This window comes from Echinops telfairi, unplaced genomic scaffold (genome assembly GCF_000313985.2).
Source record: "Echinops telfairi isolate 266 unplaced genomic scaffold, ASM31398v2 ScPeMD7_5592;HRSCAF=6446, whole genome shotgun sequence".
Lineage (NCBI taxonomy): Eukaryota > Metazoa > Chordata > Mammalia > Afrosoricida > Tenrecidae > Echinops > Echinops telfairi.
This window is the reverse complement of record NW_022109491.1, coordinates 25,619,518-25,632,316: the sequence shown is the minus strand read 5'-3', so window position 1 is coordinate 25,632,316 and position 12,799 is coordinate 25,619,518. Positions and strand designations below refer to the sequence as shown.

Below are 12,799 nucleotides of genomic sequence, written 5' to 3'. Positions count from 1 at the left end.
CCTTGCCTCCCGTTCCCCAGCAAACGCTGCAGAAAGCAGCTACCTGCAAACCTATCACTTTCTTTATGGCCCCAGCCTCACCCTCCGCTCCTGTCTCAGCATAACTCTGTTGAAGGCTCCTTTGTATACTCTTAAAGAATTGGGAGCTGTTCTGTGTAAACCCATCATGTGTTGCAGGCTGCTTGCAGGGAAAGTATTTCAACCTGACCCTGATAACGTCCTAGGTCCTGGAGGGACCTCCCACGCCCTAACTTTTGGCGATTCCTTTGTCTAGGTTTTCTCATGGCAGACCGCGCCCCCTCTTGAACCCATTTGTAATGTAAGATAAGCACTGCTCTCAACATTATCTTACAGTTATGGAGTGGTGATGCCCTTACAGCATATTGCTTTAAGACGGTAGTAAGTGGAGAGAGACAGCAGGAAGACAGACTCCTTTGCTTTAATGAACCAGAGACAGAAGCTAGGATGTTCAACTGGTAGCTGCTGCTGCTGCTGTTGCTGCTGCTGCTGCTGCTGTCCCTCCTGCTGCTGCAGTTCCTGCCCCTGGCCCTGCTGCTCCCGGCCTTGCTGCTGCTCCCGATGTGACGTCTTCAATGTCGGTGGTTTCTTCTGTTCCTCCTAATGGTTTCTGAGTAGCTGCTCCTCGAATCCGGTCTCCGGCTCCTTTGGGGGTTGAAAACTTCATGGTGTCACATACACCACCAATCACGTGGTCGAGGTTGATGATAACACAGCACTTTTTGTTTTTGGGACACTTCGAAGAAGGAGGTTCTGTTGGCGTCTCTCCACTTTTGCACTTCTTCCTGCAATTTCCGCTTTTGTTGGAGCATTTCTTCACATACCAGCTACCTGCACAAAGGGTCATTAAACCAGAGATATTTATCACAAACGGATGAAATAATCATTGTGTTTTTGAGCAGTGATGTTCTTTCAAGTTACTTACCAATTGCTTTCTTATGTTTTCTAAACATGAAACTTGTTCGGAGGGTTAAGTGAGAGTTTATAAAAATACACATGCATAGGTTTTTAAACCTATAGATGGCCCTTTCGTTTCTGAAATCAGAATTCTGATGGCAAACACTCACCAGGGTCTTATTGCTCATTATTATAAATGGAAAGATATGTATTATTGTTCATAAGCACAAAATCCACAACTAATTCCCCCAAATGTAACTAAAAACACTTAACCACCAAATTAGGAATTTAAAAACCTATTATTTAAAAAATATGAAATGATCAAATCATTGATGTAATGCTCTTCAGCATGAGCCCAAACACACATGCCTTTCGTAGGCACTTGGGTGCATCTTCAAAACATCTGTACATGTTTCTAAGGTCTACAAATTATATTTGGAAATTAACAGTGGAGTTTATACATCGTTTTGTTGCAAATGTATCAAAATATGAATGATGAGTTAGTTTTCCCATTATATCTATTTAGATATAGCTTACAGGTATTCTAGATATAGATGTGTAGCTAACTGTATATCTATAATAAATAGCCCAGTTGTGCTATGGGGTAAGTGTTAGATTATGAATCACTCAGGGCAGCAGTTATTTATTCCCATTAAAATGGACCGCCTTGGGAATCCTATATAGGGGGTCTACTAGTTAGAATCAACTTGACGGCAATGGGCTTTTTGTTTTGTTTTAGGTACCTAACAGGGCCTCGGTAGCTGAGGGATTCAGGTGTCTGGCTGCTCACTGAACAGCCAGTGGTTCAAGGCTACAGGTGAGAGAAAGATGTGGTAATCTGTTTATAAAAACTTGCAGTCTTGGAAACCTTATGGGGAAATTCTATTCCATTTTCAGGGCTCCTATGAGTTGGAATCAACTCTACAGCAATGGGCTTGGTTTGGGCTGTTTGCCGATAAGGAGGGCTGGTGTCATAATGTCAAGTGCTCACCTACTTGCCCAAAGATTGGTGGTTAGTACCCACCAGAGAAGACCTGGAGATCTGCTTCCATCGAGATTACAGCAAAAAACACAATCCAAATCCATTGCCACTGAGCATACTTGGACTCATAGAGACCCGGTAGGACAGAAGATAACTTTCCTGGAGGGTATCCAAGGTTGTACTATTTATAGAAGAGACTGCCACATCTTTCTCACACAGAGCAAATGGTGGGTTTGAACCGCTAACCTTCTGTTAACAACCAAGCACTTGAATACTACGCCACCAGACTCCGTCAGTTAGGACCAGTATGGATGTGAAGGGACTGAATAGCACATAACAATATACTTGTTGTTGTTGTTGTTGTTAGGTGTCATCGAGCCAGGGCCTACTCGTAGCAGCCCCGTGTACAGCAGAATGAAGCAGCCTGGTCCCGCGCCAGCTTCACAGTTGTTCTTATGTTTGAGCCCACTGTCGCAGCCATCATGCCAACCCATCATGTGAAAGGCCTTCCTCTTTGTCACTTGACCGCTCCTTCACTTGACCAAGCATGATGTCCTGCTCCAGGGACTGGTCTCTCCAGACCACATGCCCAAAGTAAGTGAGATAAAGTCTTTTCTTCCAAGACAGGTCTATTTCTCCTTTTTTCAGTCCATGGTACTTTCAGTGTTCTTTGCCAACACTGTAGTTCAAATGCATAGAGTTCTCTTTGGTCTTCCTTATTCAGTGTCCAACTTTCACACGCATATAAGGTGATTGAAAATACCATGACTTGGGTCAGGTGCACCTTAATAACACCCTTTCTTTTCAACACGATAAAGAGGTCTTGTGCAGCAGATTACCTAATGCAATGCACCGTTTGAACTCTTGACTGCTGTCTTCAAAAAAGTTTGTGGGAAAATGCCATTATCTTCTAATTCTATTTTTCCACAAACTCATTGAAGACTCCTCATCTTTATATCTATATCTCTATCTTTGTAACACTGAGATATCAGTATCTTCTAAGAGAACTTGAGAATAGAAATGAAAAGCTGTTCTTCTAGGGAGCTGTTCACTAAGGAAGCATTCTGCAGCATCGTACACATAGTACATGTGCACATATTATACACATACATATATGAACATTTCCAATACATGCTCTAACACATTGAAGGTCCTGAAGAGATGTCAGAGCTCTTCGTGATTTTGCCCCTTTATTCTATAAACACATATCAGTGAGAGCCTGCCTGATTGGGCAGAAGTCCTGGTGGCATCGTGGGTACTTGTTGGGCTACGAATCAAAAGGTCAGCAATTGGAAATCAGCACCAGGCTGCCCTGGAGTGAAAGGTGAGCTGCTACTCTCATCGAGGGGGTGGTCACAGGACCCCACAGGGCAGTTTTATTCTGCCCGGCAGTGTCACTATAAGAGGGAATAGATCCAAGGTCGATGAGATTTGAATCTGTCAAGAACTCTGGAAAAATGATGGATATAAAGAAATGGACATGAGAGACAGGGTGTAAATAGTTTACATTGAGGATGGAGAACAAGAATAAATGAGCTAATGAATAAGTAATAAACAGATGTTGATAAGTACTCCCATTAAAAGAAACAATGTGATATAGTCGAGAATAAGCGAACAGAGCAATCATTTTGGAATACTGATGATCACTACTTTTACTAGTTTCTTAATTTCTTCTCTCAGGGTTAAATGAGCTTTACATACATACATATATAGACATAATGGATCATATTTGGAATATCATTCTGGAGTCATATGTTGTGTTGCTAAAGATGTATCAAGCTACAGAAAAGTAACTTCCGATTCTTTAAGTCAGAAGTCCAAATAGGGTGATTTAAGAAATAATTCCTGAGCAAGTAACACTCAAACCTAGACCTGGAAGACGAAGAAAGATTCTGCTCTGTGAAGAGCTAGGCAGCAGTTCCCAACCTGTGGGTCGAGACCCCTTTGGGGCTCAAACGACCCCTTCACAGGGGTCGCCTGATTCATCAAAGGAGCAAAATGACAGTGATGAAGTAGCAATGACAATAATGTCATGGTTGGAGGGTCAGCACCACATGAGGAACTGTCTTAAAGGGTCGTGGCATGAGGAAGGTTGAGAACCACTGGGCTACAGGGAGGGTTGGAGCAAGAAGGGGAAGCACATGTCAAAGCTACAAGTTCAAGGAGAGTTTGATCTTTGAAGAACTGAAAGATCACGTAATCTTTCAGATCTCTTGCTTTCATGACAACTTGCTGGGCTTCCTCTGCACCTGTTCTGGTTTCTCAAAGGCTCTCCATAAGGGTCCTAGGACTTCACCCTCTCCTCCAGCCACGGCAGCCATCACTCCCGGCTTCTCCACTGTCCCAAACAGCTTCATGGAGATGACCCTTTTGACCTCAGCTGTGGCAATGTGAATGCAAACCTCAGATAAAGGTTTCTACCTTTCCATTCTGATCTTCATTGGGCTCTGGTAGACCTTGGATTCTTCCTCTGACTGTTCTGTTTTGAGCAGCCCCTGATCTTGATGAAAAATTGGACAATCTCGCAGGACAGCCCTCGATTCTGTTTACATGAGATTGATCTGAGAAGACGGCAAGTATGTGATGGAGGCGATCAATGTCTCAGAGATAGAACGAGAAGTCAGGAAGTCAGTTAAGGCAGTATTTCAAGGAGGTAGTAGACCAGAAACATTTTCTGTGGTAACTCCAAGCCATTATTAATTTCCTCTTAGCACCTATTCATTGAATTAATCCTGCAACTTTTAAGTACCATAAATGGTTATCGCCAAATGGGACAGTTACTATACAACTCTCTCCGAATTGAAAATTGTACCTCAAAATATTAGCCAAACTGTTGCTAAAAGTTGCTAAAAGAAAATGGGACTGAGCTAAGTTTAAAAAGCAGGAGAATAAGAAACAGTAAACTTGGATGAATAACGATTTTCAACAGGGGAAAGAAAGAAGTACCCGCACGTGCTGGGCTGCTCACGGTCCAGTCAGTGGTTTGCTCCACACCGGCCCCTTCACGGGGGAAGAGGTGGGAATTCCCCTGCCGTCAAGCTGTACAACCCCAGGACTGGATGGATTTGTTTGACTCTGTGCTGTGGGGCTGCTATGAATTAGAATCCACTCCATGGGCTCAGTGGAAGATTGCAGAGACAATAGACATAGACCTGAACACATACAAATGAAAATTCTCTACCTTTGATCAATCATAAAAATATTAGAAGCAATGAATATGTTAAGCACTATTTGCAATAAGTAGGATTGAATGGCTAAGTTTCTTATTAATTTGTGAAGCGCATTTAGAACAGATAAGCAAATAATTCTTATGAGCTTGTTAAAACAAACCTGACAGACTGGCGACACAGCACTAATATGCTAACAAACTCTTTCACTACCATCGAGTTGATTCTGACCCGGAGCAACTACCATATCAATACATATCAGTTCCTTAAAATAAATAACACCTTTTGACTAAGCAATGTTCAAAGTTTACCACACAGTTAGAGAAGGATATATTAACAAGATTGTACACTCTTCTTTAGAATAGTGACATTTTGGGGGAAATGATCCAAATAATGTATAATAAGTGGATTCTCCAACTTAATATCACTACAAAGATATGACAGAAAAATGGGCATATTGATAAAATGTTCAGTTAAAAAACAATGCAGGTTAGCGATATGCATATCTGTGGTCACAATGTAGAAAATGTAGGTGTGATGAATTAGAGTAAAATTTTCTATTTCTAAAATACTTTCCATATCCTTCTCTTAATTTTGTAAACGTAAACTATAGAATTAATTAAAATGAGGGAACTATACAAATAGGCAGGACATTTGGCACAGGACTTAGAGTAGTCCTAAATCTTTCCTGATGTCAACCCCGAATACTTCTCTACCCTCTTTCACCTGACAGTCTCCCAGCTGTTGAAAAACGGCTTTGTTGTCTTAGCTACCACATCCCAGGACAGAAAAACAGGGGGAATTTTCTGTAGGACCGAGAAAGCTGGGAGAGGTAATATCTTGGGATGAGCCAGGACCAGGAGGCATACAAAGTGAAGTGAATCAGAGCTGCACTGGGTCCGAGTAGCTGGCAGAGGGGGGCAATGCCCTCCTTTCGGCTCCATAGTACTTGCCCCCAACTCCACATAGACCCTGCAATGTTGTGAAGACCCTTGCGAAGGAGTAGGACAGCCCTCAGTGCCCTCTTCTTTAGGAACACCCTCGTCCACTGCACGGACAGTTTTACAATAGGGACACCACCTGCAAGATGCTGTCCTCGGTCAGCGTTTCATCTTCCCCAAGATTCTGTTTACCTGAGGTGAACTGGGCCAGGAGTAAGAAGACTGCAAGAGTGATCAAGAGGGACTTCATGGCTCCTGAAAGAGAGGACGCAGTAAGTTTTAAGGAGTCCAGAACTCTACTGGGAGCGGCTCTGAACGCTGGCCTTTATTGTCCTTGCCAGGTGGGACTCAGTCAGTGGACTAGAAGATACAGGCTACTGTGCCAACCGTATCTTCAGTCCATTGGCTAGCAGCTCTAATCAGGACATCACTGTTCAGGGTTTTGTGCTAGGCATGCCTGGGGGGAAGGAGAAAGATTGAGATGAGAAAGTACCGGTGACTGGTACTTTGGAGAGAAAGGACAGTGATGCTGAACCACCAGGTGGGGTACCCCTAACTGCTTTTTCCAGCCTCCTGTGCTTCTCCTCCAAGAGCACCCACCTTCCTCCATTATATACTACTGTCTATTCACCCGTATGCCTCTTCCCGTAAAATGCAGCACACATTCTTTTCTGTATATCACTAGCACACACACAAAGACCTAAGCAATTGTTGGCGACTTGACTCAACTAAAATTCTGTCGACGGTTTGGGATGTTCAAAAATAATTTTTACAGAAGTAAATAACTGCCCGATGATATGTGTTGCAAAGAAACCACACCTAACGCACCACCCCTGAGTTGATTCCAACTCAAAGTGACCCTGAAGGAGAGAGCAGACCTGCCCCAGAGAAGTTCCAAGGCTCCATGTCCACGGAGCCCACTGCCACATTCCTCCTGCAGGGCAGTTTGTGGATTCCAATGGCCTCTTTCAGCTAGCAGCCCCGCGCTTCCATCACCGCGCCGTGTCTTTACCTTTCTAGTGGAGTCCGCCACCGGGGAATCATGAGATGCAGCGCTGCTCTGATTAAGTGATGTACCTCTGTTAAAAAGGGCAACACTAACGTTTCTATATCGATCATCTTTTCATGCGATGCTTTCCATTCACGGTATCTTCTTCCATAAAGTGTCCAAATATCTCCATTCCTTCCTGATTATTTTTCCTCATTTTTATTAAGTTACAAGGTTTCTTTATGTACCAGGAGGCTTCAAAAGATTTGTGGAAAACTATTATCTTTTCATTCCATTTTTTTCACCTGAGATTTTTGAAACTTCTTTGTATTTATAGATGGAAAATTTTGTTAGATGCTCTCTGACTTGCAAATATGTTCTCACAGCCTGTAGGACTGCCTCTTTTTTTATCAGAATGATTATTAATGATACATTTTATTTTGATTAAGATAAATTTATGGATTTAAAAATTTTATAGTTTGTGCCTCTTTTAAAAATAGATTATACTGTGAATTAAGTGGGGGCATATATATATCTATATATACCTTTTGTATTTAACAACTCAAAAAAGTATCAAACCTTTCAATAACTTGTCCTATTCCTCCACCCCACCCCCGCCATTTTTTCTCTTCCCTCTCTTGCAAGGTGTTGTCTCCCTTTTTATCCAACTTCACACCTGTCTACTTTTTACCCTATTGCTTCCTCTACCTTCCACTTTCCTTTCACCCTGGAATCACCTAAGTTCGCTTCGTTTGGTACAAAACCCTTTGTCTTGATCCATTTTGGGGTAGTGGACAAACATTATACAACATTTGCCCTTTGTGATTGAATAACTTCACTCAGCAAAATATCCTCCAAGTCCATCCATGCCGTGAGGGGTTTCACAGTTCTCTCATCACTCTCTAGTGATGCACGGTATTCCATTGTGTGCATGTACCGACGTTTATGGATCAGTTCTTCCGTGGCTGGGCGTGCAGGCTGTTTCCACTTTCTTGCAGATGAGAACTGTGCTGTGATGAGCATGTGTGTGCGGGGGGGGTCTGCTAAGGCGTTGTCCTTTTTTCTTTGGAGGATACACTGAGTAGGAGGGCTACTGGGGCTGTGTGTATTCCCAGTTGGTCTTGGAAGGGCCCTATCACTTTCCACACTGGTCACAGGATTCTAACACGCCAGCAGCAGTGTATGAGGGTTGCAGTGTCTCCAGCCCTCTCCAGACCCAACCAGACTGACTGCCACCGAGTTAATGCTGACTCACAGCAACCTGCTGGGGGGCAGGGGGAGGGGTTTGTCCAAGACTGTAACAGTTTACAGGAGTAGAAAGCTCGGTTTTTCTCCCTCAGAGCTGCTAGTGGGTTTGAACTGTTTTGAGAATCGCAGCCTAACCATAACCACGACACCACCAGGTCTCCCCCCTACCCTCTCCAGTATTTATTTTTATTTATTTATTCTTTATTATTAGTCTTATATATTTTGTCTTATATATTTTGGATATGCCGTCAGGAGAGACCAGCCCCCAGAGAAGGGCAATCTGTTTAGTAAACTGGAGGGGCAGTGAAAACAAGGAAGGCCCCCAACGAGGTGATGGACACGGTGGTTGCAGCAATGGGCTCAAGCAGAGGGACAAAGTAAGAGGATGGGGCGGCACCCATCCTCTTATTATTATTATTATTATTATTTATTCTTTTTAAGCTTTGTGTTAATGCCAGTGTTGAGGTAGTATCTCATTGTCATTTTGATTTACATCTCTTGAATGGCTAGTGACTGTGAGCAATATTTCCTGTGTTGGCTGGAAGCCTGGATGGTAGGTTCTCTTTTTATTCTTATGATGATAAAGTGTCTTATGTTTAGGACACACACTTCTGCTCTGTGTGGCTTTCATTATGTTGGAGAATGTGCTTATGTCATGTATGAGGGCCCTTGAGTTTGTCCTTATTTTTAAATGGATGGTCTTTATAGTCTGGAGTTTCCATTGATGTTTCAATCCATCTTGAATTCATTTTACTTTATAGGGTGAGGTATGGGCCCTGTTTCATTTTTCTGCAAATGGAAATTCTATTTTGCCAACATAATTTGTTGAAGAGCCTCTCTCTTCATATTCAATGTATTTTAGGCGCCTTGGCAACAAAATTAGCTCTCTGTAGGTTGTTAGTTGGTTCCAACCCATAGCAGCCCAACGCACACGAGAACAAGCCACTGCCCGGTGCCGCCCCATCCTCTTACTTTGTCCCTCTGCTTGAGCCCATTGCTGCAACCACCGTGTCCATCACCTCGTTGGGGGCCTTCCTTGTTTTCACTGCCCCTCCAGTTTACTAAACAGATTGCCCTTCTCTGGGGGCTGGTCTCTCCTGACAGCATATCCAAAATATATAAGACTAAGTCCTGCCACCCTTGCCTCTAAGGAGCACTCTGGCCTGATTTCTTCCGAGACAAATTGGTTTGTCTTTTCAGCAATCCATGGTACTGTCAATATTCTTCTCCTGCACCACAATTCAAACACAGGGATTCCTCTTTGGTCTTCCTTATTCAATACCCAACTTCCTTCCTTTTTAAAATTCATTATTAATTGGTGGTTAATACATATGTCATGCTAATCCATAGTTCAGTCACGTCAGGTAGTATTGTGTGATTGCTACCACAATCCGTTTCCAAACAGTCTTTTTCTTCCTGGGGTCCTGGATATAATTTCTCTTTTAACGCCCCCACGCCCCACGGTATCACTCCCATCTCCCCACTCACACATGAAACCCTTGTTCTACTTGCTCTGTCTATAGCTTCATCCATCCTGGGTTTCATCGACTGAAAACCAGAAAAACATATAACACAGCTTCAAGAGGGTGACCCCCCCCCCATGACATAAAATCTCTGAGATAAACCCTACTATGAACAAACAAGAACAACATAACACACACAATACAGAAAGTGCTGAAAGCCAGGTCAGGTCCAGCATGCATCAAAGGGGGTGGTGATCAACTGAGAATGTTTTGGCTGTTCGAGTCAGGTTTATCCCTTGGATCTTCTGTACACATCTCTCCAGTGCCCCCTGTTTAGTAACCACTGTCCTCCCGCCCCTCGATGATGGATGGAGGGAGATCACGGGAGGCTTATTTCCTATGTAGTTCCCACAAATGTAGTTTAGGCTTTCACTGTCATCGGTAGCATTCTGCAAACCGGATTCTGATAGTATAGGACCTGATAGTAATCCCTCCTTTGACTTAGGATTATATTATTTACAGTCCTTTGGTGACTGAGGATAGTGTGCCTCTTCCATGTGAGCTTAGTTGATATCTCATTTAGATTGCTGCTTGTTTGGAGACAATCTTTTAAGACCCCAGAAGTTATTTTATCTGATAGCCGGGCACCACCTAATTTCTTCACCAATATCTTCTGTGTTCCCTTCCTGAGGGTGAGTATCAAGCAGGGCCATGATGGAAGAACGAATTGTCCTTCAGTCGGACCTAGGATTTAATGTGAGCCCCAAACCCGCTCCTGGATCTTCTGGGTTTTTGTTGTTGTGTTTGTTTTTTATCTGCCTTTGGCTCCCTTTCAAAACCTCCTTCTTAATTTATGGTAGAGAGTCTTATCAACCATCCCTCTGGGGCATAACAACTTTCATTAATGTTTTCTTTGATTAGCCCCTGGTACTAATTTTTAAAAGCCCTGTTCAGAGAGAGATATTGGACCAATGTAGGCTAACTCCACGTCACAGTACCTGAGTTATTCACTTGTACAAAATCAGTCCTTTTGTGACTGGGTGCTATTTACATACAAAAATGCAGTCAATTGTCAGGGAAATTGATAATAATAATCACTGAGAATGTGCATCACAGCTTTTCCGGAATAAGACATATCGTACTACAGCATAGAGAGCTATACGCAGCAAGACCATGTTTGTTCATTTACAAATGGTTCAAAGTCTTGGGACAGCTGTCTTCAGCTTCCTCAGACACCATGTATTTTCCAGTTTTAGTCCTCCAGTGACAAGTGTGTCTGAGGTAGAGTCAAGGCACAACTTGTACACACATATAGGGCAATTGAAAATACCATGATCAGGTGCACCCTTGTCCTCAAAGTAACAGCCTTGCTTTTCAAGAGGTCCTGGGCAGCAGATTCACCTGATATAACTCATCTTTTGATCTCTTGAATGCTGATTCCATGACATTGATTGTGGAGCCAGACAAAATGAAACCCTTGACAACCTCACTCTTCTCTCTATTTATCATGATATTACCTATTGGTTCAGCTGTGAGGATTTGGGGCTTCTTTTACATTGAGTTGATACCCATCTTGAAGGCTGCAGGTCTTAATTGTCATCAGCAAGTGTTGCAAATTCTCTTTACTCTCAGCAAGCAAGGTTGGGCATCATCTGAATTTTGCAAGTTGTTAATAAACCTTCCTCCAATCCTGATGTCTCATTTTTCTTCATGTAACCCAGATTGAATAAGTATGGTGAGAGGATGCAACCTTGGCACACACATTTCCTGATTTTAGACCATGCGGTATTCCCTTGTTCTGGTCTCACGACTTCTCCTTGATCCACGTACAAGTTCCACACGAGCGCAATGAAGTGTTCCGCCATTGCCATTCTTTTCAAGGCTTTTCATAGTTTGTCATGACCCACCCAATCAAATGCTTTGGCATTGTCACTCAAACACAAGTAAACGTATTTCTGGTATTCTCTGCTGTTAGCCATTGGGCATGAGCAATGATACCCCCTTTTCTTTTGACTCTGACCCGAACCTCTGGTAGTTCCCTGGCAATGTTGTGCTGCAATCATTGCTAGATGATTTTCAGTAGAATTTTACTTGCATGTGATATCAGTGATATTGTTCTGTAATTTGAGCATTCTGTTGGGTCACTTTTATTTGGAATGGGTGCAAATGTGGATCTCTTCCAGTCCGTTGGCCAAGTCGCTGTCTTCCAAATTTATGACATAGATAATCGAGTGCTTTCAGTGCTTCATCAGCCTCTGGAAACATTTCAATGGTGCTCCATCAATTCCTGGAGCCTTGTTTTTGGCTAATGCTTTCTTTTCTTTCGGCACCATTGGTTCTTGATCATCTGCTATCTCCTGAAATAGTTGACTGTCCACCAGTTCTTTTTGTGGCCTTTTGTATTGTTTCCATCTTTTTTTGATGCTTCCTGCACCATTCCATATTTTTCCCATAGAATCTTTCGATATTGTATCTTGAGACTTGGATTTTTTTCTTTAGTTCTTTCAGTTTAAGATACGCCGAGCATATTTTCCTTTTTGGGTTTCTAAAACTAGGTCTTCACACATTTCATTAGAATATTTCATTTTTATTTCTCAAGTGGTTCATTTAACATTTTCTTTTTTTTCCCTTTGACATGTTTTATTCAGCTCTTTGTCTTCATCATTTCTTCCATGTGTGTTAGCTTCTCGATGATAAAGACGGTGTTTCAGAGACTCCTCTGACTTCCACTCTGATTTTTCTTTCTCTCTCTCTCTCTCTTTCTGTCTGTCTTTAGGTAGATGAACTTATTTCTGGGCTCTCTATTCTGCTCCATTGGTCTACACGCCTGTCCCTGCACCGACAGAAGGCTGTCTTGACCAGCACAGTGATGCAGTAGGATTTGAGGTTGGGAAGCGAGGTCTCCTTTGCCTTTTTTAAGCAGTGCTTTGTTTACCTTGGCTCTCTTTCTTCTCCATATAAAGTTGGTGATTGTTGTTCCTATTTCTTTAAACAATGATGCTGGGATCTCGATTGGATTTACATCATATTTGTAGGTTGCTTTAGGTATTCTTGACATCTTCATCATGTCAAACCTTCTTATCCGCAAACATGGG

At 42.6% G+C, this 12,799-nt stretch overlaps 1 protein-coding gene across 1 annotated transcript; it reads right to left on the bottom strand.

The window, feature by feature from the left end:
• Window positions 1-469: 469 nt before the first annotated feature.
• On the bottom strand, window positions 470-6,255 carry DEFB126 (defensin beta 126). The gene is made up of 2 exons (XM_045295526.1): window positions 6,198-6,255; window positions 470-849 (listed from the first exon to the last, which is right to left on the bottom strand). The coding sequence occupies exons 1-2, from the start codon at window positions 6,253-6,255 to the stop codon at window positions 470-472; spliced, it is 438 nt and encodes a 145-aa protein (XP_045151461.1).
• Between the last annotated feature and the right edge of the window lie 6,544 nt (window positions 6,256-12,799).

Bases quoted from the DNA above. Each gene is read 5' to 3' on its own strand.
- DEFB126 (XM_045295526.1), bottom strand. From the start codon at position 6,255: ATGAAGTCCCTCTTGATCACTCTTGCAGTCTTCTTACTCCTGGCCCAG. The intron at 850-6,197 runs GTAAACAGAATC...CCCTTTGTGCAG, and splicing joins CCTGGCCCAGTTCACCTCAG to GTAGCTGGTATGTGAAGAAA.